General features: G+C 50.9%; 1 protein-coding gene across 1 annotated transcript; it reads left to right on the top strand.

The window, feature by feature from the left end:
- The first annotated feature begins 7082 nt into the window (after positions 1-7082).
- Positions 7083-21874, top strand: MOB3C (MOB kinase activator 3C). The gene is made up of 3 exons (XM_082287666.1): positions 7083-7515; positions 18380-18582; positions 21774-21874. The coding sequence occupies exons 1-3, from the start codon at positions 7098-7100 to the stop codon at positions 21801-21803; spliced, it is 651 nt and encodes a 216-aa protein (XP_082143792.1). The 5' UTR covers positions 7083-7097; the 3' UTR covers positions 21804-21874.
- The last annotated feature ends 949 nt before the right edge of the window (positions 21875-22823 follow it).

Genomic DNA, 22823 nt, shown 5'->3' with positions numbered 1-22823 from the left:
CATGAGCCTGCGAGCCCACGGCGGCGGATGGTGGGGGCTGGCGGGCCCGCTTCCAAGCGGGTTTTCCAGGGACAGCTGGAGCTGCCGGCAGGGTCAGGATGTGACATCACTGACCGGAGAAAAACCCTCGGCCCCCGGTTTCTCTAACGAAACCCCCGTGAGCGCTGGAGCGAGGCAGTTCTCCCTGCTGCTGCTGCTGCGATCCCCGAACTGCCAGCAGTCCCGAAAGAGAGCCTGGCTTGGACTTTTATCTTTTTAATTTTTTTTTTTTTTTTTCATTTTCCCCGAATAAGAGCAGAAAGTGCAGCGGAGGGATTTGAGACTGGAAGCCGCCGTGCCGGGGGATGAGGTGAGTCCTGGGGATGTAAAAAGCCAGCGCCGCACCCCTGAGGATGCTCCTGGGGTGCTTTTAAGCACGAGATAGGCAAGACCTGGCTTGGCATTAGCCTGGGAAAGAGCAATTTTTCACCCAGGCGGGCCATGGACGCCTGCAGAAGGCTCTTCCCCTTCCTCTGGGGTGTCCCAGCTCAGCTGCCAGTGTGTAAATACCAGGGAGCCTGTTTGGGGATGCTGGGCAGGGGTCCATGCAAACGGCCGGCAGAGAAAGGGGGACAGGCAGGGGAAGGGGGACAGGCAGGGGAAGGCAGCACACGCGCTTCCCGAACGGGACAGCCCCGGCAGCAGCTTTGCCGGTGTCGGAGGGAGGGTGGAAAGTTGTGGGTGGAGAAACTGGGTGAGAGCAAGTGGCGGAGATGGGTTTTCAGCAGCTGGCTTATCTCCTCTCTTCTTCCCTGAGCTTGCAGGCCTGGAGCTCCCGGTGTTTGGAATTACGGCTCTGACAGCAGAGTAATCACCCTCGGGACTGAATCGGAGCTGTTGGACACCACTGAGGCCATTGGACACTTCCTTGCAGGGCTCGCAGCAAGTTACTGGTAGCAGCAGCGAGATCTCAGCCCCCGGGAATGAGGTACCCCAAAAAGCCCCCAGCCCCAGTGGGTATCACGCCTAAAATGAGCGGGACATGCTGCCTCGATCCTGGAGAGATGGTGCTTTGCTCTTCTGCTTGGAGGTGTCTTGTGTGACTCGGGAAGAACTTTTTTGGTGCCTTTGGGCCAGAGAGCTGCTGTTCTGCCAGTGGTGTGGCAGGGAGGCAGGGCAAGGAGCAGGACAGAGCAGAGGGACAGTGGGGACAGCTGTGGGGTGGGTGTCAGCGGTCCCGTTCCTGGAAGCCATTCAGGTCCGTTTTTCACGAGCTGGGGATTTCCAAGCACCATGTGAGTTAGGGGAAGCACCAGCACAGCTTCCCGCTGGCAGCTGTCCCCAGCTGGAGTGTGGGGGTCTGAGTCTGCTCTGCTCCAGGGATTTGTGCTCATGGATGCTCTCATGGGTCTCTGCGGCACCAGGGGAGTTTGCACAAGGAGGGTTTGGCAGCAGGGAGATGCTGCTGAGAGCCCAGGGCTTCTCTGAAGCTCCCCCAGCCCGTGTGCTGGGCCTTGATCCCCCTCCTTGCATCTTGTCTTGGCTCATTTCCTGGAATTTTCTATCGTTTGGGTTATATTTGGGATCAGCAGCCAATAACCCCGTTTCTCACGGACAGCCCAGCTGGGCCTTGGCTCCAGCGGGAAGCACAGAGAGAGTGGGGCCAATGCCCCAGCACTCTGCTCCCCAGCACCCTCCTTCTGCAGCCCTCCCTTCCTTCGACAATTACAAGGCTGGAAAGGCTGGAAAAGAGGGAATGCGCTCCCTTCCCTGGAAGCACCATTTGCCCACAGTCCCTCCCTGGGTCAGGGCTGCAGTGGCTGCAGTTCAAGGGTTGCTTGGGAGAAGCAGCCTTGGTCTTTGGGGCATGAGTCCCAAGAAGTAGCTCTGGTTGCAGAGATGCTCTAGGACAGGCTGAAGACCAAACTGCATCTGGACTTCTTTGGGGCTTGAAGGGAAGCTCAGAGGGCTGCTTGCTGCTGACTCCTCAGCCAGGCGGTGGGGCTTCCTAGAGGAGTGAAAAGCCAGCTGGGGCCAGCAGGTTTCTGGGCAGACTGTCCATCTGGAGGCTGTGTCTGTCTGTCTGTCTGTCTCAGGGCTCTGGCACATGGTGGCTGAGCTGACACTGTCCTGCTCCTCCATCTGCGATGGGGCTGGGAAGGGAATCCCATAAAGCAGAGAAGCAGTAGATATGTGGGTGCCCCAAAGGCAAGGTCCCCCAGGGAAGCCCGAGGGGAAGTGCAGAGCCGGTGGTAATTAACTTACACTTTGCTCTAAGGCGCCTGGAGCTGGACAGGGCTGTGCTCTGCCTCCTTGGCCTCTTCCCAAGGCGTGGGAGCTGGAGTCTCCCTGCAGGCTGCCCACAGCGCTGGACCCCTCGTTGTGCTCCCCAGTGGTCGCACTGCCCACGAGGGTTGGAGCGTGCTGCTAATGCTGCAGCTTCCAGGCAGATGCTCCTGCAAGCATGGCACTGTCTCAGGATGGGTCCAGGGAGGATGCACTTGGCACTGGAGCCATGGGAGGTACTGGTGTTGGAGCTTTCCTCTCTCCTTACCCTTCACGGTCATTAGTGCTTCCCAGGGACACTTGCAAAGCACTTTTCCCTGTTCCCTGAAGTCTTTGCTTTTGCAGCCCTGAATACAAAGGGAGCCTGGGGAGGGAGAGAAGTTTTGAAATTGGGGACACCGAGGCAGGGAGCCAGGGATCATCAGTGTGACCATCATCCAGCAGTCTGGCAGTGCATCTGTCTGATCCTTCCTGCTGGGTTTCTGACCAAAGCTTATTTGGGGCCAAAACCAGAGGTTTTCTTTGGTGACCTTGCCCCCACGCCTGCAGCACTGGGGGGAGGAACCCCTCTCCCACAGCTCTGCCTGCCCTCCCCTTTTGTTTTGTAGTTTCTAAAGAGACCTTTCAGAGTTGTTTTTAATTTGCAACAAAGCCATTGCCTTGATGTGTTCCTCTGTGGTTTTCAAATGATAAGAAAGAAAGAAAGAAAGCTAGTTTAGATAAAAAACAAAACCAACCCTCAAATCTGAAATTAGCGGCTCAGTCTGACCCTGAACTTGCATCCCGCTCATCCAGTTAATTTCCTTTCGTCTCTGGACTTGCCAGCGATCTAGGACATCAGTTTTTCACATGTCTGTGCCTGCTACCTCCCCAGCAGCAGCTCTGCCTTGTCCTTGCACAGCTTAACCCTGTGCTCGTTTGGTTCTTGCTAAACCCCACTGAGTTTTGATTCTGCTGCTGCTTTTAAAACCAGCAGGACTGCACCCAGCAGCAAAAACAGGGGCAGGACTGAAGCCCAGCAGCCTTCATGGGCAGGGATGGGATTTTGTGGCCACTCAGCTGGGTTTGTAGCCAAGCTCCTCAAAGCCAAGGCTATTTTTGGAGTGTGGATGGGGTTAAGCACTAAGGATGCCATGGTGTGGATGTCCCATGGGAAATGGCAGTCTCTTTCCTCCCAGAAGCTTCGCTCATCCTCTTCCAGCCATCCTCTGTGGGGACACAGGCTGACAGCAGGGAAGGTCTCCAGCTCCACCTACTTCACCCCTTGTCCACTCCCAAGCATAGGATGAGGTTTGATTTGGGGGTTTGCAGATACTTCAGAAAGGGATTTGTGGACCCCTGGAGTGCTAGCACCACCCCATAATGAGAGCTGTGGCATGGGGAAGGGGATTTGCAGCCATTGCCAAGGTTCCTCTTGGAAAAGCTTTGATTTTGGATGTGGGAACTGAAGGCAGAGACCTGCAGGCTGCTGCTGTGGCGCTGGCCCAGGCCCTGCCCACGCCGGCTGGGGCGGGATCTGTATGGTCATGTTGTAGGAAGCTGCTGTCTAAGCTTGTTGGATGGTAGCTCACGCTTAGGATTTCCCAAAACAGGCAGTGTGAGTAGCAATTAGGACTTGGACGGGTCTCCTGCCCCACCCCAAGCCCCAGTGGACCACAGCATGATTTCCAGGAACACAACAGCTCTGAACATCAGACTCAGCTGATGTTGGAAGATCTCCCATTTTCCGTCTCTTTACATGGATCTGCCCCAAATACTTGGTCAGTGATGGAAGAGCACCGGTCAGGTCGGATGCATAAAGGTGGAAACTGGGAAAATCTGATTTTGCATTGGCTGAGGCCCTTCTCCACCAGTTAGACTCAGGATGTGTCCGGGTCCATTCAGAGAGGATTTTTCTTTTCTTCCCAGAAAACAGGTGGGTGCTGAGTCTCTGCCTGAGGGGAATTTGAGGCATTGGTGACTTTGCAAAGCCTGTTTGCTCCGAGCTGGTGCATCCCATCTCAGTGCCCCAGCTCCAAGGGCCAGAGCTGGGATTTCATGTCCTGGTCCTGGCCACCACTGCTCCCATCCTTCCCTCTACATCAATCTCTCTGGGCACTGAAAGCTCTGGAGCGAGGCAGAGAACAAATCTGCCTCTCTCTGCTTCTTCAGGTCATAAATCCCAGGATGTATTTTTGGCTTTGTATTAAATGTAATTTCTGGAGAACATTTTTCTCCGGTAAAGATTAACAAGGCCTTTTAATGACTTGATGATTTGGTAGTGGTGATGACGAGGATCCTGAAAGGAAAACTGCTGCCTGGGAAGCAGAGAGGCTGCAGTGCCATGCTGGCATCCTGCAGGCTCAGGGACAGGTCAGCTCCCAGCACTTGGGTAGCAATGGGTTTTAGTCCCCATTCCCACTCTAACAGACGCATGGTAGGAAAACATCTGGCAGATGTTTAGCGGGTTTGTTGCTCTTTTTTTTTATTCTGATGGTGCTGAACCACGAAGCGCATTCCCACCTGCCTGATGAGTGAGAGCAGCTTGCAGGGTAACACAGACACCCAGCTGTGGATGATGCAGGGATGCAGTTGTAGATGAGTTACAGGTCTGGCTTCAGCAGATGAGGTGTTTATTTCCCAGTCAGTGTCTCAATATTTGCAGAGGACTTGCAGTGTGAGGCACTCAAAGAGAACTGATTTCACTGCTGTCAGCCCCTGCAAGTGACATGTTTGATGGGTTGTCATCTGCCAGGGTGGCTGCTCATCACCATGGAACAACCCAGTCTCTGCATGGAAGAGTCTGCAAACAGGAGCAGCTCCTGAAGCAGAGCAGATGGAGCCGAGGCCAGCAGGAATGGTGACACAGAGAAATGTCTGTTGGCATGACTTCCCTTGTTGAAATTCCAGGGAAACCTGGCTCCAGGGCCAGGCACTGCTCAGCCCCATCATTCCTACTTTGCACTACAGGCAAAGCCTGCTGAGTGCCTCATCCCGAGGGTATCCCAGCACTTCCTACATTACTAGATTAGGATCCCTGTTGCAGTAGTTATATATCAATATATATGTATGCATACATATTTTTGAAAGTGTTACGTGTTAGCAAACTCCCCAGAAGGCTTTTTTTAGAGGTGTTATCAACAGGATGTGCTTGAATATGTGGAATCCAGGAAGTCCTGGATAAGGGCTTTTCTTTACAGCCTCACTGTGCCCAGAGACCCCTGGCCTCCCGTGGGATCCATAAGGACTGCTGTAGCACATTCCCTAGGGACAGATAGGAGTCATGACATCATGCTGGCTTCATTGGTTGGCATTTTGGAGAGATTGTGCTCTTTTTTTGAAGCTCTTTGCCATGGGTGGAGCCAGTTGCTTGGAGCAGGGCAAGAAAAAAGCATCCAATAAAAATCCCCCTGAGGCAATACATGAGGGTGACAGGGATGTGGCCATTAAAGTCGAACCCAACCACATGAGATGGGGAAGGTCTGCCAATACCCTGGTTTTGAAGCCATACTGCGTAACACTGTGTGATGGCTGTGACCCTCTCCGTGGGGCAGAAAGCACCTAAAACCACACATTTTCGGGACTGAGTTTAGAAAACAGAGTTTAAATAGAAGATTTTGGCTAAAGTTGTCTTTTAATGATGAAGGTTCATCCAAGGTTTGCAACATTCCCTCCTACTGTGACTTTGGGTCAGTCACTTCCCTTTTCCATAAATATTTTCCTTCCTTTTTCTTAACTGCTTCTCCATCTCCTCCCATCAGGGGGAGGCTGTTGGAGGAGACTTTCTCTTCCCTAAGCCTCAGCAAAGCATTTAGCACAAGGAGGCCTTGGTCTCACATTAACATCACTGGCGATTAGTGCAGGTAACGAAATGCACAATTCCAGCCTGTCCAGGACAGCCTGGGGCGGATGGGATTTCCACTGGACTTGAGAGAGGAAAAGGAAAATACTTCAGCCCTCATCTGTGCTGCTAATCTTGGGCAGGAAGGGGTGAGCTCAGCACTTTGCTGAGCTCTGGAGTCACCCAGAGCATCAGCTCCACCACCCCGAGGGCTGCCGTGTGCATTGTGTGCATGCCTGGAGAGCTGGCGGCATCCTGGCAATGTTGTTCTGCTGTGCTGGCCTGCGTTTCCCTTCTTCGGATGTGGGTTTTGTTCTTTTGGACAAACACACCGGGCAGAACAACAAAAATAATCCCCCCCTTTCCCACTGATCCTGGCTCTGGGGCTGTGTGAACCAGCAGCCAGCTGCAGTCGCAGCGTGGTCCCCGGGGCGTCGCCTGCCAGCCACTGCTGCAGGGTCAGGGGTTATTTGTACTGAGAAGTCCCTGGGAAAAAGATGCTTCCTCTTTGCCAGAAAGGGAGAAGGCCACCAGGGTGGGACTGCCTGGGCTGGTGAACTCTGCTGATATCACGGCTCTCACTTTATTGCAGTAGCTTTTACCTCCAGGTAAAAGCCTGGAGGGAAGAGGATCGCTGGAGCCTGGTGAGATCCTCAGGTGCTCAGGAGGGAGCAAGGGCTCTGTCTGCCATCAAGCCTTGCGTGGGGCACACGTGGCAGGGCTCACCCTCTCCAGTGCCAGGAGCTGCTCTGTGAGGTGGCAGCAGCTGCTCCAGCTCACCTTGGTGGGTGTGGAGGGGCCAGAAGCTCACTCCAAATCTCTGCCCCCATGTCCTGTCAGAGCAATGGGGTCAGCCAGCATTCTGGTGGGAAGCCCTGCACATGCAGCTGTCTTCATGTGTGACTGAAATGTGTCTCTTTCTCCTCCCAGAAGCCTCCACCCCTGAAGACCCCAGCCTTGGGTTTCATGTCGCTCTGAGCCTCTGCCCTCACCCTGTCTGGCCCTGCCCGCAATGGCCCTGTGTCTCAAGCAAGTCTTCAACAAAGACAAAACGTTCCGTCCCCGAAAGAAGTTTGAGCCGGGCACGCAGCGCTTTGAGCTGTACAAGAAAGCCCAGGCCTCGCTCAAGTCCGGGCTGGACCTGAAGGCAGTGGTGCAGCTCCCTCCTGGCGAGAGCATCAACGACTGGATCGCCGTGCACGTGGTGGACTTCTTCAACCGCATCAACCTCATCTACGGCACCATGTCGGAATACTGCACGGAGAGGAGCTGCCCCATCATGTCCGGGGGGCTCAAGTACGAGTACAGGTGGCAGGATGACAGCAAGTACAAGAAGCCGACCAAGCTGTCGGCTCCACAGTACATGTGCATGCTGATGGACTGGATCGAGATGCTCATTAACAACGAGGACATCTTCCCCACCAGGATAGGTGAGTGTGCTCTGGTTCCCTGCAGGAAGGCTGGGTTGTAACTGGTGCAGGTTCCCAAACTGCTGGTGCACCTCAGTGCTGGTATTTGATGAACTTTGCAATTCCAAGTATTGTGGCCTTTCCTGTTCCAGGTGTTCCTCGGTGTCTGTCCCACACCCTTTTGCTGCAAACTGAATTTGGGATTTCTCATCCTGCTACTAGGGGATGTGGAGCACAATGTTCTCCTTTTCTGGGCTTGAACTTATTCTGTGTTTGTGAGAAATAAAGGCTGGTAGGTCATTAGCTTCCTTGCCTTTCCTCAAGAAGTTGAGCTGCAGAGCTGGTTAGAGGTGGTCATCACATGCCTGCTCTTCTCTCAGCTAATCAACTCAATTTCTTTCTGGTTTTCCATGTAGGTTCATGGTCCCAAGGTCCAACCCTTGTCCAGTCTTGCTGCTTCACTCCTCAGATGCTTTCCATCTCACCCCTGATAATACATCACATCTTGCTATGTAGCTGAGGCACCGCTTGAGCAGAGATGCCCATCCCCAGGATGTGGCCTTTCCACTGCCAAGGCCCAGGGTGTGTAATACACCTCTTCAAAACGTTTGGCCTTAGTAGCTCTCAGCTACTGCCAAAGGCAACAGAGCTTGCAAACTAACCCCTCTGCTGCTGACCTGCAGTGCTCAGCAGCTGCCAAGGCTGATATTAGCTGCTACTTGGCTGGTTTTTTGTCATTTGGGGAGATGAGTTCAAGGGTTGGAGCTGATGTGGCTTCCAGAATCTCAGGTCGTGCCTTGGAGTGGTTGTTTTTCAGATGGAACATGAAGCTACTTGAAAGTGAAAAAGGATTTAAGGGGTTTGGGGGGAAAAAGGCATAGCTTTGCAAGTCTGCTTGACCTTTTTTGTTTGCCAAGGAGACAGAGCTGTATGAAATCAGTGCAGCTTATGATCAAGATTTTCATTAATGTGCTGGGAAACATTGAAGGAACTGTTCTGTGTGGGATTGCTGGCATTACTCACTGTTGTAGCCCCATTTGGCTGTGCTGTACGTGTAGCTGTGTGTCTTTTAAAGGAAAGTCTCTGGCCCTTGGAGTCTGAGAGGGGTCGTGGGGCTCTGGAAGCAAGAGGGGAGGCAGTGCCTGCAGCCTGGTTGTGCCAAACTATTTTGGCTTTGGGATGGAGTGACCCCCTCAGACCACTGATCTCATCTGGCTGTTCTGGCTTTGCCTGGAGTTTGGGTGGGACAACTCTCTGAAACCAAGACCTGCAGGCACTCCATGCCTTCTTCCCCTCGATGATAGTCTGGGACAGGCAGGGAGGGTAGCACAGTGCCAGATCCTCATGCTGGAGGACAGGCAGGATGCCTTTGGGGAGTGTGTGATGTGGCTTGTCCCCAAGGAAAAGATCTGCATGCCATTAAAAGCAGAGGCACAGCTGTGGATTTACTCTGTTTTCCCTCCAGACAGAAAGGAGAGTGTCCTGATCCAATTCCATGCTTTCAGGTGGGATTTAGCATGTGATGCTGCTTGACACTGCTCTGGGGAGTGAAGGTATACAGGGAGTCTTAGCTCTGCAGAAAGCAGGCAGCCATGGGGGGGACACTGCAGCACCCTCTGCTCTCCCACATCTCTCTCTGAGGTACAAAAGCCTAATACAGTCATGGCCCTGGTGGTTTTCAACTCATTTCTGGCACTTCTCCCTCTGAATTGGAGCACATCCTGATGTGGGTAGGGATGCCTCTGGTTTCCACTTCTCCTTTCATTTCAGTGTGGGGGCAGTGCTGGGTGAGATCCAGGCTGACTGTAGGTGAACATGGGTCAAATCCATTTTTTTTCCCTTCCAAGGCTGTTCCTGGCATTCCTTTTCCAAGCCCCTTTGTTGTGGGGACCCTTGAATGACTTCAGTCCCCGTGTCAGCATGTCTTGGTGGTTTTGGCCCCACACATGTGAAAGGGAGCTCAGGCTGAGGTTGCACTCTAAAACACATGAAAGGCTGCTGGGGGAGCCAGGGGGAGGAGGGAGCTGGTGGCACTTTGTCATCAGTGTGTCCCCAATTGTCTGCCTTTCACTGGCCTGTCTTGTTCCGTGGGTAATTGCTTGGCAGCTCTGGCATTTCAGAAGATGGAGTGTTTGGCTGAAGGGAAATGCACTGGATGACAGAGGAGGCTGGGCAGGATGTGGGGCTCAGGGACAGTGGCCAGGGTGACCAAACGGAGGTGCTTTACCACTCTGCTAAAGAGCAAGCCCTTGGGAAAAGACCCAGGGCAAGGGGAATAAGGCACTGAGAGGATACAGAGGAGATGTGAGCTGTTTTAAGGAGGAGAAAGGAGCTTGATGAGGTGATGAGGGGAAATTACAAATGTCATGCTTTGGAGTTGTGGTGAGACTTTTGGATGTTAGCAGCAGAGATGGGATTTAGCATGAAGGTTTGTTTCACTCCTGCTTGTGCTGGAGAGGTCCCTGGGCACAGCTGCCCACCACCTCAGCGGGTGTTTCATGAGCTTCGTGCATCTCAGCTTTCCCTCCTGGCCCCTTTTTGCCATGTGCAGTAAAGCTGCCCCAGCACAAAGATTTCCCTGGCTAAGGCCACCTGACCGTAGACAAAACAGACTTTTCTCTTTTCTAAATTTGTTTTTCTTAGACACAGCAAGTGTTCCCCAAACTCACAAACATTGTCTGAGGCTAACCTCAGCATCCTCCTCCATCCAAGAGCTACACAGCCTGAAGCAGCACATGATTCAGCAGGGCTTGCTCGTAGTCTCCTGACAGTTGAGAGGCATCTCATGGGTCAGAGGGGGGAAATGGTTCACCCCAGGGTGAGAGGCTCAGCTGGAAATGAGCAGAGATGGTTCACTGGCTTGTGGGCTCACAGGGTCCTTAGGCATCACAGGGGAGGCCTTGGCTGGGGTAAATGGTCACAGCTCCAGTGACCAGAGCAGAGCTGGGCTGATTTGTACATTAAAGCATCTGCTCCTTCAGTACATGTCAGAGGTGGGAGGGGAGCAGACTGACAAACACCTTTGGTTTAGCCAGTCTTTGTGATGCAGAGCTCCTTCCAGCTCTGCAGTGAGGCCAGAGGGACAGCTGGCATCCGACATGGCAGGAAGGGAGCCCGACACCAGCAGACAGTTTGTGACCTGGCAGAGTTAACCAGCAGGACCACAGCCCTTGGATGGCACCAGTGGAAAATCCCGATGGTGATTATTAACAGGTCTGGGGGGGCTGCCAAGCCCCCTGCACAGCAAGGGTTGGGGGAGATACTGTGTCTTCCCCATGCCCAGGGAAATCCACCTCCAGGGCTCCGTCCCACTGTCTAATCCTTTCTCTGGAGTGGGAACCTGTTTGTCAGCCAGTTAAGATGACACAAATCCCTCCATGGGGTGAGCTATGCCAACCTGATGGCTATAAATCTACAGAAGCAGCAGCTTTCCCAGACAACCCATATCATTTGGTGTGTGCTAGTGCTTTGTTTCCACTCTTCCAACCAATGTAGCATTCCTGAAAAATACATTTAAAAGGAGAGTAAGCATTTTTCCCATGCAGGGAGATGAATAAATGATTCTACAGGTGTACTTTCACCAGCTGGTAAAACTATATCAGTAGATTTATTCAGCGAGTGGCCACATGAACAAATTATCACCTGGAAAATATCATCTCCTCCCAGTAATCGTTCTGCCCTGTGGTGCCTGGTCTTAGAGAGCTGCTGCTGGGCAGTGCTGTGCTGAGGAGAAGGTTGGCTGGATGGGGTTTCCAGGGCCCGTGGCTGTGTCTGCACTGGTCAGCCCAGCATCAGGCTGCTGGTTGCACAGGGCCAGGTGTCCTCTCTCAGCCCCATCGTGGCTGCTGAAACCTCCCCGTTGTTAAAGGAGTGCAGACGCAGGGTTTGGAGCAGCCCCAGCGCTGGAAACACCCCGCACTCTCTGCCAGATTTGCCTGTGGCTCGACAGAGAGCACCGGCCACAGGAGGTTTTGTAACAGTTCTTGGAAAGCTTTTCAAAACTCAAGCCTGTCATTCAAGCACAGTCCCAAAACAATTATAAAAACCAGAGAAAACCTGGTGCGAAATTATCCGATACTTTCTCGCCATAACAACAGGAGAAGAATGTTCAGAATTCAGCTAATTATTGGTGTTCTCTCAGCTGGCTCTTTTTTACATAATTCGGGGTTTTTTTTCCCTGTTTTTTTTCTTCCAAAATTAATACCACACCAGCTTGCAGCTGCCATCATGCCATTAGTTTTAAACAGGGCTTTAAAGACTTATTTTTAGGAAAAATGAATCACCGAACACCACAGTGGCCAAAATGAAATTGAGAAATAACAACAACAATTCATCATGAAGTTCACTGAATTACTGCATTTGAAGAGGAAAAAAAATACAATTGCCAAGAAGCAAAATAGCTTCCCAGCACTGATTCACCATGAAAAATTTAAATTGGCTGGTGAATGAGTGTCAAGCATAGGAGATGGCAGGAAGGATCCAGGACCCATTGGCAGTCCCTTACTGTAACTTTGTTACTTCTTATTTTCATTTCCTTTCTACACATGGTTTCCTTATGTTTTGAAGCAATCAGCACAGAGTGGGGAAAACAGATTCCTTGGAGCTTTAAATCGTATCTTGGGATTTTCACGCAAAACGTCCAAGACAAACTAAAGGTGCCAATTCATTTCAGGGCTGTGAGTCACTCTGCTTGGAGTGAAATTGTACCTGCTGTACTTACAGCTTTTGCCTTGGCTTGGAGCAGGAGTAAAGTTCTCCCTTTTCCTCTGCTGTGGATGGTTGCTCTGCTCCCACTCCTGCTGGGACTGGCTGTCTCTGCTCTGGGACAGGTGATGCTCCCAGATGTGGGCTGGTCTGTGTGCTACCCGTGATCACAGATGGAAGAGAAGAGCTGACCTTGTGTATAAATCTTTTTCCAGGCATTTGAGCAAGCTCACATTGCATCCTGTGGTCCCCTGCTCATCACTCACAGAACCACAGAATCATTAAGTTTGGAAAAGACCTCTAAGATCATTGAGTCCAGTACTAAAACATATCCACAAGTCCTATATCCACATGACTTCGGAACACTCCCAGGGATGGTGATTCCGCCACTTCCCTGGGCAGTCTCTTCCAATGCCTGACCACCCTTCCAGTGAAGAGATTTTTTCTAATGTCTAAACTAAACTTCATGCAAGAAGGGTCAGAGGGTGGCTACTGCCTGCCAGACTGTGGGGTTGCTGTTGCTTTCTCTGAGGTTGCTGGATGGTGAGCAACAGGGAATTAAATGTAAAGGTAATTTCAATGCTTTTAAATCAGCCCAGGTGGGTTTGGTGGTGTTCTGCTGTCCCCATGGGGAAGTTAGAATGGGATGAACTAGGATGGTGTTTATTGGTCCCTGCAGGTGTGTAGGACTGGGGACGGCCAAGCAAACCCAAGCAGCATCACCCTGTTGAGGTGGTTTGTCAAAGCTTGGGGCTCCATCCTGGCTTTCCCCTGGCCTGCTGTATTTCTGCTAAGAGGACATCTCAGCCATGCAGGGTCTGTCCACTAGCCTCATCCCTCTGTCTCATCCATCTGCTACTGTCCCTGGTTTGTACCATGATGTGCCACGTTCGAGATGGAGCAAGTCCCCTAAGCAAGGGCCACCACTGCCCCACTCTCAAATGCCATTTATTGGTGCATTGGCCACTGATGGGGTCTCTCTGTGCTGGCCATAAGGCTGATCTGCCTGGCCCAGCCCGGCAGGGAGGTGGGAGCCCTGAGGGGAGCAGCTGCCCCCCTCCATGCGTGGGGAATGCTCCCCATCGCTCCACACTCGCTGTGGCAGTGACCCCTCCCAGCAGCCAGAACAGCTCCGGTGGGAAGGGCAGCGAGCTGGGCTGCTCGGCGTAGAGCTGAACACCTGCAAGGGCAGGACAGGCCAGAGATCCCTGTCCCATGGCCTTCCCCTGGCTGGGACGTGCTGGCTGCAGTGTGTGCCTGGCTGCAGGGAGGAGGCACAGCCTGCCCTGGCTGGGTCCCCTCACGTGCTGGAGAGGATGTCACATGTGTTGTCTGCTGGACATCCGCTGCACCAGCAGCACTGACCCAGGGCAAGCCGGATTTATGCCGGATCCTTCTGCTGCTCTCAGATGCAGCCTTTACTGCAGAGCCCTTTTCTTTCAGCTCTGGGCAAGGAGATGGGGAATGCTCCCCACCAGCATGGCCAGTGCCTGCTGGGGCTGCTGTGGGTTGCTTTCCAAGTCACTGGAGATCAGCATCGAGGCACCACTGCTGGCAGGGGCAATCTGCATATCAGATATCCGCCCTGCTTCCTTCCCGAGGGGAAGTGCTTTGATCAGCTGGCACAGAGCCCTGTGCCAGATGCAGGGTCCAGTCAAGCATCTCTAGCCTGTATCGAGGGTGCTGGAACAGGAGACAGACACGGCGGCAGCACAGGGGGAGGAAGCAGGACCCTGCTGTGCCTCCCTGGGCAGGTGTGCAAGTGAGAGTGTTGCAGGGAGAAAGAGTCAGAGCCGGATCCAAGTGATCCCTGGTCCCCAAGGACCATAGTGAGGGGTGTGTCCTGACATGGGACCTGTAGAAATTCATTAGTGACAGGCAGCCACCACTACAGCCTGGCCATGTCTGGAGGGGACGGCCACACACTGACACCTGGTGATGGACACAAAGACGGGCAGCTCAGCTTCAGCTCCCCGGGGCTTCCGATGTTCCTGGTTCACGTTAAACACAGGGGTCGAGTAGTCCAGAAGTGTGCTTGGAGGTCCTGGCAGCCTGATGGTATCTTTCCACACGTCATTAAGCATAGGAGTTCAGGAGTCCCGTGGTTGCTGATGACCATGAGATTTTAATTAGATAACCTTTCAAGATTCTTTGTAACTCAAACTATTCTTTGATTCTGTGGTTTATGCTAAACCTCTGTTCCCTGATGCCAAAGCTACTTTTGGGAACTCAGAATGTAGCTGGAGGTGTCTCCCCTCTAAGCCTCTCAGCTGCCAGCATGTCCATGAGGACTTGCTGGTGACAGAAGTATAAGAAAAGAGAATTTCTGGCTAACCTCAGGACAAAAGCCGTGGAAAGCCACTTGTCACCATCTGCCATGTCTGGAGGTGGCTCATCTGACAGCAGGATCTGCACCATAGATGCTGTCAGCCCTGGGACACTGAATCTGTTTGATCTGCTGTTCACTCTCTGATCTTATTTCCTTCTCAGCTCAGGACTGGGTTGAGGATTGCTGCTTTCCTTCACTATCACTCTTTGCAGTTTTGCAATAAATTCCTGGTGATGATCAGGTCTGATTTCTCCCTCACTGCCTGCTTTGACCAGGAAGACAGTTGGTGACTGGGACGTGTGACAAACTGGAGGCAGCAAATGCATTTGTGCCTGCTCCTGGGCACTTGCTGAGATCCCAGCTGCTCTCCTCTGGTCCCAGGGAAATGTCAGGCTGTCCAGAACAGTAGATATTCCCCAGCCACATCCCAGAAATGTGCATACAGCAGAAATTATTTGCTGTGATGAGCTTCATTAAAAAAAAAGTTCTTGACCAGTTCTTCAAAGCTGGTCTGCAGGGGCCACCCTAATGGCATGTCTGAGTCCCCAGCTGGGTGATTCCAGCTTTGATTTGCTCAGCGAATCCTCAGTCAGCACAGGAGGCTCAAATGAAGCCATTGTAAAGCGCCTGACTGCAGGGGAACTCAGAGATCTCTCTGATCCCTGCCTGTGTCAGACTAGCAGGCAAGGAGAGCTCTGTAGCCAAGGGTGCTGGGCAGAAGCAGATTTCCAGTCACATCTCTAAGGTGTTGGCATAGGGACAGCCTGGTTGTACTTTACCAGATGTGAACACCTTTTCTGGGAAGTTCTAATGGGATCTGTCAGAGCTGGCAGTGAAACAGGTCATGCTGAGGTCCCTGCTGCAGAACAGCCCTGAGGCTGCGGTGTGCTCATGGTTATGCAGAGCAGTAGGCACGAATCAGTCTCAAAACCACCTCTCTGTGTGACGCTGAGCCAAGATCTGTGTCCTTCTCTAAGTGGTGGCTGGGACATCCAGATGTGGCATGAGCACAGATGCTTCAGCCCTGCCTGCTGCTCCAACACTGTGCATGCAGGGAAGGGAGACTGGGCTGTGCTCAGGGTGACTCTGCTTTACACCAAAATAATTTTCTTTTATGAGTTCCAAACCCAAAACCTGCCCAAGCCTGGCGATTGAAAACAGGCTCCACACGTGATGTCGGAAGGACGGAACATTTGCATTTGCCACCCACGGAGGAGAGGGGCTCGGCACTGCTGCTGGGAAACAAAACTGCCAGAAGCCTTTGGGAAAAAACAGTTTTAATTGCCTAGCAAGGCTGATGAGAAAGATTAAAAGATAAAATTACCATTTGAAATTTTTTAGCTAAGAGATTTGCTGATGCTTTCCCGGGTGCAAAATGTGTGAGCTGGCCATGGTTGAGCAGAGTTTGTTTGGAAGGATTTTCAAGAGGTTATGTGCTGCATTAATAAGAAGCTCAGGGAGGAGGCTGGTACAACCGTGGGAAGGGAGGTTTTTATTTTGTTCTTTGTGTATTTGCATTGAATTGCTCTGGGGAGAGGAAGAAGCTTCAGGAAAACAAATATCAGTTGTTTCATTCTCCTCCTCACTAAAAAGAAGCAACAACCAAAAAGTTTAGTGTTTCAAAGCCATGTTTCCTTTAGAGATTTACCCCAAGGTTGCTGGCAGTGATGGTATCACGCCCAGAGATTTTCACTGTGACAGCGGCATATTTTAACAAGGATGGAAATACCCCACTCTGTGTCCTTGTGTGGAACAAAGCTGGAAGTATAGAGCCAGGTGTGGTGGGTCCCATCCTGTGAGGACATCTCAGGTTCATACAGACACAATGAAATTGCAACCCAAAGATCATTAAGATGGGCGGTTTTCTTCCTGATTTAATGAGACATTTTATTGAAATAAGGATCAGGAAAAAGGGAGAAACCCCATCCATTTCTGTTGATGCATCAGGAGTGATGTTTGAGGGTGTGAAGAGGAAGGAAAACAGTATGAGCTGTGCTTTTGGGTTCAGAGGAAGGTATCTTTTCTTCTGGGAGATGGTTTGGCTTTGTTCATGGACCTGGGTAAATACAATTCGACTTTGGCTGTGCCTGCAAAGGCTTGTAGGGAAAAGGCAGGCAGAGAGAGCAGAAGGATCTTCTGCCAGATTGCTCTGGATTGAGCTAGATGTGGAGAGTTGTGGCCTCCTCAAATGGATGAGAAATTTTGTCTTCTAGGGCAACCCTCCAAATCCTAAGCCCATGCCTGTGTGTCATGGGTTAGCATAGCTCCAGAAGTGATTCTCTTGCAAAGAGGTGCTTACAGCTTCCTCTATGACCTGACAGAACCGATCAACTGGCTAGTTTGAATACTGACAACTTTTTAAGCCTCTTAAAGAGCTTGACACGCCTCTGTGGTCCACATGTAAGAATGAACAAACCCCGGGAAAGCTCTCTCTTGCTTCTGGCCTTGGGACAGGTAACTGGTGGGGGGCCCATGCAGCCCAGCAGGGCCAGGCTGGGACACAGCCACCCTGGAGCCATGTGGCCCTGTTCCACCCATGGCCCCCGCCAGCCCTGCTGTGTGCAGGCGGCCCCCACAGCCCTGCTCCGTCCGAGACCGCTGCCCCGATGTCCAGCAAAGATCGTGTGACCAACAGCAATAAGCAAACTCCAGCTGTGGGGCCGGGTGAGATTAACCCTTTTTTAGTGCTGTAAGTTTCCTCCAGAAGAGATGAAGCCTGCAGACATTAATCCTCTTCCGAGTCTGAGGAAGAGGGAAGGTGAGGAAAACACCATAGAGACACCAAAGTCAGTAAAGAAGGAAGAGCTGAAACCCTGAGGGAGGAGAAAGAGGAGATGCTTAGAAGCTGAAATTCTGTTGTAAAGCTATGGTGGTGATAGACTATGATACATCAGTACCAGTTGTAATTTCATGAAAGCATGGGGGGGTGGAGCGTTCAAGTCACAATTGTGAGCAAAAGTACCTGTGCTGAAACAAGCAAATGGCTGTAATTGTGAGCAAAAGTACCTGTGCTGAAATAAGCAAAGGCTGAAGCAGCTGTAATTTGATGAGAAGTTTGAAAAGGAAGAGATGGAAGTGATGAGGACTCTTGCTCCAAATCGGAAGGAGAAGACCTCTGTTCCTAGAGATGAAGATGCTCCCAGAGATGGGTGAAGAGAACCTTTGTTTCTGAACAGCTCATCCTTAAAATGGTACCCCAGTAGCTCAAGACTGGACCCTCAAAAGCAGTTGTGGGGAAAGCTGTAAGTCGGGGGAAGGGACTCTCACATGCGAGCAGAGAACCAACCCGGGCAGCTGTCTTGTTGTGACATTGAAGCCATGAGAGAACTTCTTGTGGAGATGTCTCCATAGCATGAGCAAGAGAGACTCCTCTCCCTAAGTGAACTGAACAAGGTAATTATAGAAGTGGTAAACAGACTGAACATCTCAAGGGTTGTCTTTTTACATTGTCAGTGGGAGAAGGGAGAAAGGTAAGGGGAGGAGAAGTGTTCTGAAGGTGTGGTCTGATTTTTTTTTCCTTCCTTTTAGGTCTGTTAATAAACTTATTTATATTCTTTTAAGTTTTGTGCCTGCTTTGCTTTCTCCTAATTCTTATCTCACAGAAGGTAAATAAGTAAGTGATGAGTATTTTGGACCAAACCACTACACTGTGTGAAATTGCTAGTTGGGCAATGAGGGAATATGTGGGAAGAGCTCGATGACACACTGCTCCAGTGTCACTCTTGGCATTAGCCAAGGGTGTCCTTCCATGTCATCTGTGACTGCCTGTCAAGAATAACAGAGGCATTTAAACGCTAACTGGGATTTTTTTGGAAACATTCAAATGGCTTCCAATTTGCTTCTGCTTTGCAGGTGTTCCCTTCCCCAAGCAGTTCCAGCAAGTTTGCACCAAGATCCTCACCCGCCTCTTCCGTGTCTTTGTCCATGTCTACATCCACCACTTTGACAGCATCATCAACATGGGTGCTGAGGCTCACGTCAACACCTGCTACAAGCACTTTTACTACTTCATCAGGGAGTTCAGCCTCATTGACCACCGGGAGCTGGAGCCTTTGGTAAGGATGGCCACGGGTGGGGAGGCGGAGGGTGAGAGTGGCGTGGGCTGGACACAGCACTCAGGTTGGGGCTGGACTCTAAGCAGTGCTGACCCTCTCTGGACTCTTTTGGCCACCCTACCTCAGACACACAGTCATGTTTTCTGTCCTGGGACTGTCAGCCTTAGTGGTCTAAGAGAGAAATTCCCAGCAGCACCCAGGAAACCATTGACCCTTTCTTAACCTTTGACTCTGCTGTCATGTCTGTGAATCCCTCTTCAGTACCCTCGGGGCCTCCACAGGGTGGTGTCCCCTTACTGACTTGGTAGCTCTAATTCAATTTGCACATCAAAGTGTTTCCAGCCAGTTCTGCCCACATGGCTTTCAGGAGTCAGATTTGAGCCAAAGTCTCTTCTCCACAGTTTTTCTTTTAGCATTCCCTGCTTGAGATCCTAGTGTGAATTACACTGAGGCTGCAGGAAAGGCAAGCCCTGATAGGACACACAGCTTCAGACAACAGCTATCAAGGCCACTCTGGAGAGGCCTCACTGGAGCTCCCAGTTTCCCAACAACCTTCCTTAGGAAGCAATTAGCCAGGCAGAAGGTGACAGTCCTTGAGAACAGCAGGATTGGTGGGAAGCAGAGGCCAGACAGCCCAGGACACATAAACTAGAAAATACACAGTAAGTTTTGTAAGAGAAGCAGGTTTGTCACAGACAAGGTTGAGTGTAGTCTGACCTATGGAGGACATGTTGCAGTGGGGAGAAGAATTAATAGGAAACCCAGTAGTCTGCATGCTGTGGTAAGGGCTGGGCTGAAAAAAAGTCCATACCCAGCAGCAGAGAGTCAGAGAAGACCAAGAGGATATCCAAGAAAGAGCTGAGAAGAGTCCCAACTGCTTGCTTAGAATCTGGAGGTGGGGGAGATGCCCCTGCGCCTAAGTGCTAAGCACTTTACTCCTCTGCTTTCATTTGTCTTAGTTTGCTGCCTGTCTCCTCTAATCATGATTTTGGGGGATGGAGAGATGATGATCTAATCAGGGGAGACTTGAATGACAGCAGTATCGACTTTAATTATTTTGTAGAATTCGATTGTGACATATATTATCACAATGGCCCTCAGCTCCTGAAAATGGCAGCTCAGCATCAGTGTGTCCTCCATCAGTGTTCCTCATGACAAACTTCTTCAACATGGCTGTACAGTCCATGAAAGTGTCATCCCCTTGGACTGCTGCTTGCTCATGTCAATAATTAACACCTGGTAGCCAAAGCAGAGGCTGACATTGCTAAATGGGCTTTCAGTGCCAGTGACTCACATGCAGCATGAGATGATTGATGGGTCTGCATAAATCTCAGGTGAACAGATTCTTTCCATGTGATGCGACCACTGTTAAACTACAAGGAAATGAGGCACATTTGCCCTTGGTCTATCTGTGTCTCATTGCCTGCCATCCAAGCCTCAAGCAGACCCAACTACAGGGTTGAGAGGAAGGACCAGGGAGGAGGAAGGGCCTCCTTCCCTCAGGCAGTGAGTTGCTTTAGGTGTATATGAGACTGTCCTGCAACCAGGCTGCCTCATGAGCCCAGACCACTGTCCTAACTTTGCATTTAGTTAGTCCCCATGAATCCCATGACAGACTTCTAAGCTTTCCTCTGGCTGAATCTCCCTTTGCTGCTTCAATTTCCCTTTTGTCAAGCTTCTGTGGGATGTGATTTCTTAGCAGCAGATCTTGGGAGCTGAGAATAAGATCCTTTGTACAGCAGTACTAGCAAAAGGCAGTGATTCACTCTCTCAGTAAATCAAGGAACACAGGGGCAGAGAGAAGCCATGCACTTGCTTCCTTGATGAGGGCGGCTCGTGGTGCTGGGCTGCAGCACTGGCAGGGGTCCAGCTGCTTATGCACTAAGGCAGAGCTGTGGGGATTTCCTGAATGTGAGGAATGCCTTGGACATTTGGGGCCGGTCTGAGGAGCTCACTTATGACTTACCAGCCCACTAGTCACTGCAATCCCTCCTGTTCATGGCTGCTTTTGTGCCTGGTGTTGTGCTGGTGGGGTGGGCTCAATGCTGTTGCAAGAGGATGTTCACAGTCCTCTCACCCTCTTCCTTCCAAGATGTTGCAAACATTTCCTGTTTGCAATGTGATTTTGTGGCAAAGCATCAACTTGTCATTTGATGGCCAGGTTCTGCACTTGAGTGATTTTGCATGTTACTCCTACAGGAAAACCCTCTCTTTGCCACTGTCCCTGATGGATTTGAAAAACAAAGTTCTCAGCACTGAAGATCAGAGATTGCTGGTTCTGTCTCCCTTGGTTTTATAACAAAAGGGACTTTTACAGGGTTATTAAAGGGTCATCCTCTTTTCCTAGTTCTTCTTTTTTTCAGAGTAGCATTTTTCATTCTCCATGGACCAGTTCTACTTCCAGTCTATTTTAGGAGTAGATTTTAATGTGCAAACTTTCCTCTGGGGTGCATGAGGGGACCCGTGGGCACACACAGATTCACAAGCCACAAACCTTATGAGCCAGAATCACACTTTCCTCACTGCAGGATTTACAAGATATTAGTTGAGCTTTCTAAGGCAAGGACAAATACCATCTTCCACCAGTTGAAAGCTGGACACCTTCCTAATGTAGCTGGCATGATGCCATTCTGGCTGAAGAAAAGTCTGTCATCCTAAACAGAGCTTGGTCTCACTGGAAGTTTCCTGTGGCCTCTGTTATTAGCACTCATTTGCATTGCAGTGTGACTGTGGGATCCCTTGCTGAAACCACAGGTCCTCTGTGTGAGCTGTGGTCAGCTCCTGAAGTGAGAACTGGGAGCAGCTCCATGTCCCATCTCCCAAGACAGCTGCAAAGAGAGGCTCTGAGAGTGGCATCACCTTGTCTGGCTGCTCTGCAGCTGAGCCAGGAGCGGGACCTTCATCTTTCAACATCACAGCCAAAGCTCTTTCCTTGGACTGCTCTCAAGGCTAGGGCACAGCCAGAATAACCTTGTGCCACAGAGACTGGGGAGAGTGCCAGCATGGAGCTGCTGAGGCAGCTGAGTTCCCAGGAGGGCTGCCATGGGAAATAGAAAAAGGCTTCCTGAGACTCCCACAATTGCTTCCCTGGGTTGGTTTTGGACACCTCCCAAACTGCCTGACACGCCATGCTACTCAAACCTGCCTTTTGCACTTACTGTTCCTTTCTTTTCTCTCCCCCTTCAATGCAGAAAGAAATGACAGAACGAATTTGCCACTGAAGTCTTCTGGCCGGTGAACTCAGCTGGCTCACTCAGAGTCTGGTGGGACAACACACCCGGTGGTGGAAGACCTCTTCCCAAGGACTTGCTCTGGGCATTCCAACTCACTGACCTGTGAACACTGCAGAAGAGCCTCTTCAGGCCAAGGCTGAATCCTAAGTTTTCCAAGAAACTCTGGACAGATTTTTCTTCTTTTAATAGTTCCCAATCTCTGTTGTATGGTTCCTGTTTTAGAAAGCCACTGACTTACTGGAGAATGAGGCAAGGCTGGTTTACTTTTGCACATTCTGATTTCTAAGACTCGATCCCGTGTCTGACGTCAAATTTTCAGAGACCTTCCCTCTTGTTTTGTCCTCAGCTGTAGTGCTCTCCAAATATATTATTAGCAATTCCTGCCCTTGATCAGGTCTGGCCTTGGCTACCAAGTAGTGCCTGTTACCTTTCCCACCCATGCAGTGGGTTTGTGACAACACCTGAGATCAACTCTGCAAAGCTGGTGGCATTTCATCCCACTGCCTTCACGTGCCTAGTTGTTGATGTGCTGTTTTTAACCATGAGCTATGAATGTCTCCTTCTGCCCTAATTCATGCTTTACCAAAGGGACCATTTTTCCCTTCAAGGGATTTTTCACATTTGGAAGAGGGGACTTGATGATCTTCTAAGATGCATCCAACACTGCTTGGACTAATGGCAAGGTGGCCCCATGACCGAGGAGGTGAACGAGGTCACTATTCAGTGTGATCAGCACAGTCTACCTGAGAAAGTCTCAGAAGATGGTGAAAAGAAATGGTTGCCAGAAAACAACATTTTCAACATGTCAGCATTTCCTGATGTGTTGTCTTGGCTCAAGATGGGCAGATGCTGGCTGTAGAAATTGTTGGTTTTCCATCACCCAACCTTACAGCAGGTGAAGAAGGACTCACAAGAGACATCTCCTCTACTCTGTTCTTGAGGTCCACTTCCAATCCAGTATTATTCTGTGATTCTTAAACCTTTTTGACCATCTGCAAGCATACTATT

Source organism: Coloeus monedula, assembly GCF_965178545.1.
Source record: "Coloeus monedula genome assembly, chromosome: 9".
NCBI classification, from domain to species: domain Eukaryota; kingdom Metazoa; phylum Chordata; class Aves; order Passeriformes; family Corvidae; genus Coloeus; species Coloeus monedula.
Note: the sequence above shows the minus strand (reverse complement) of the source record. Positions and strands in the feature narration are given on the sequence as shown.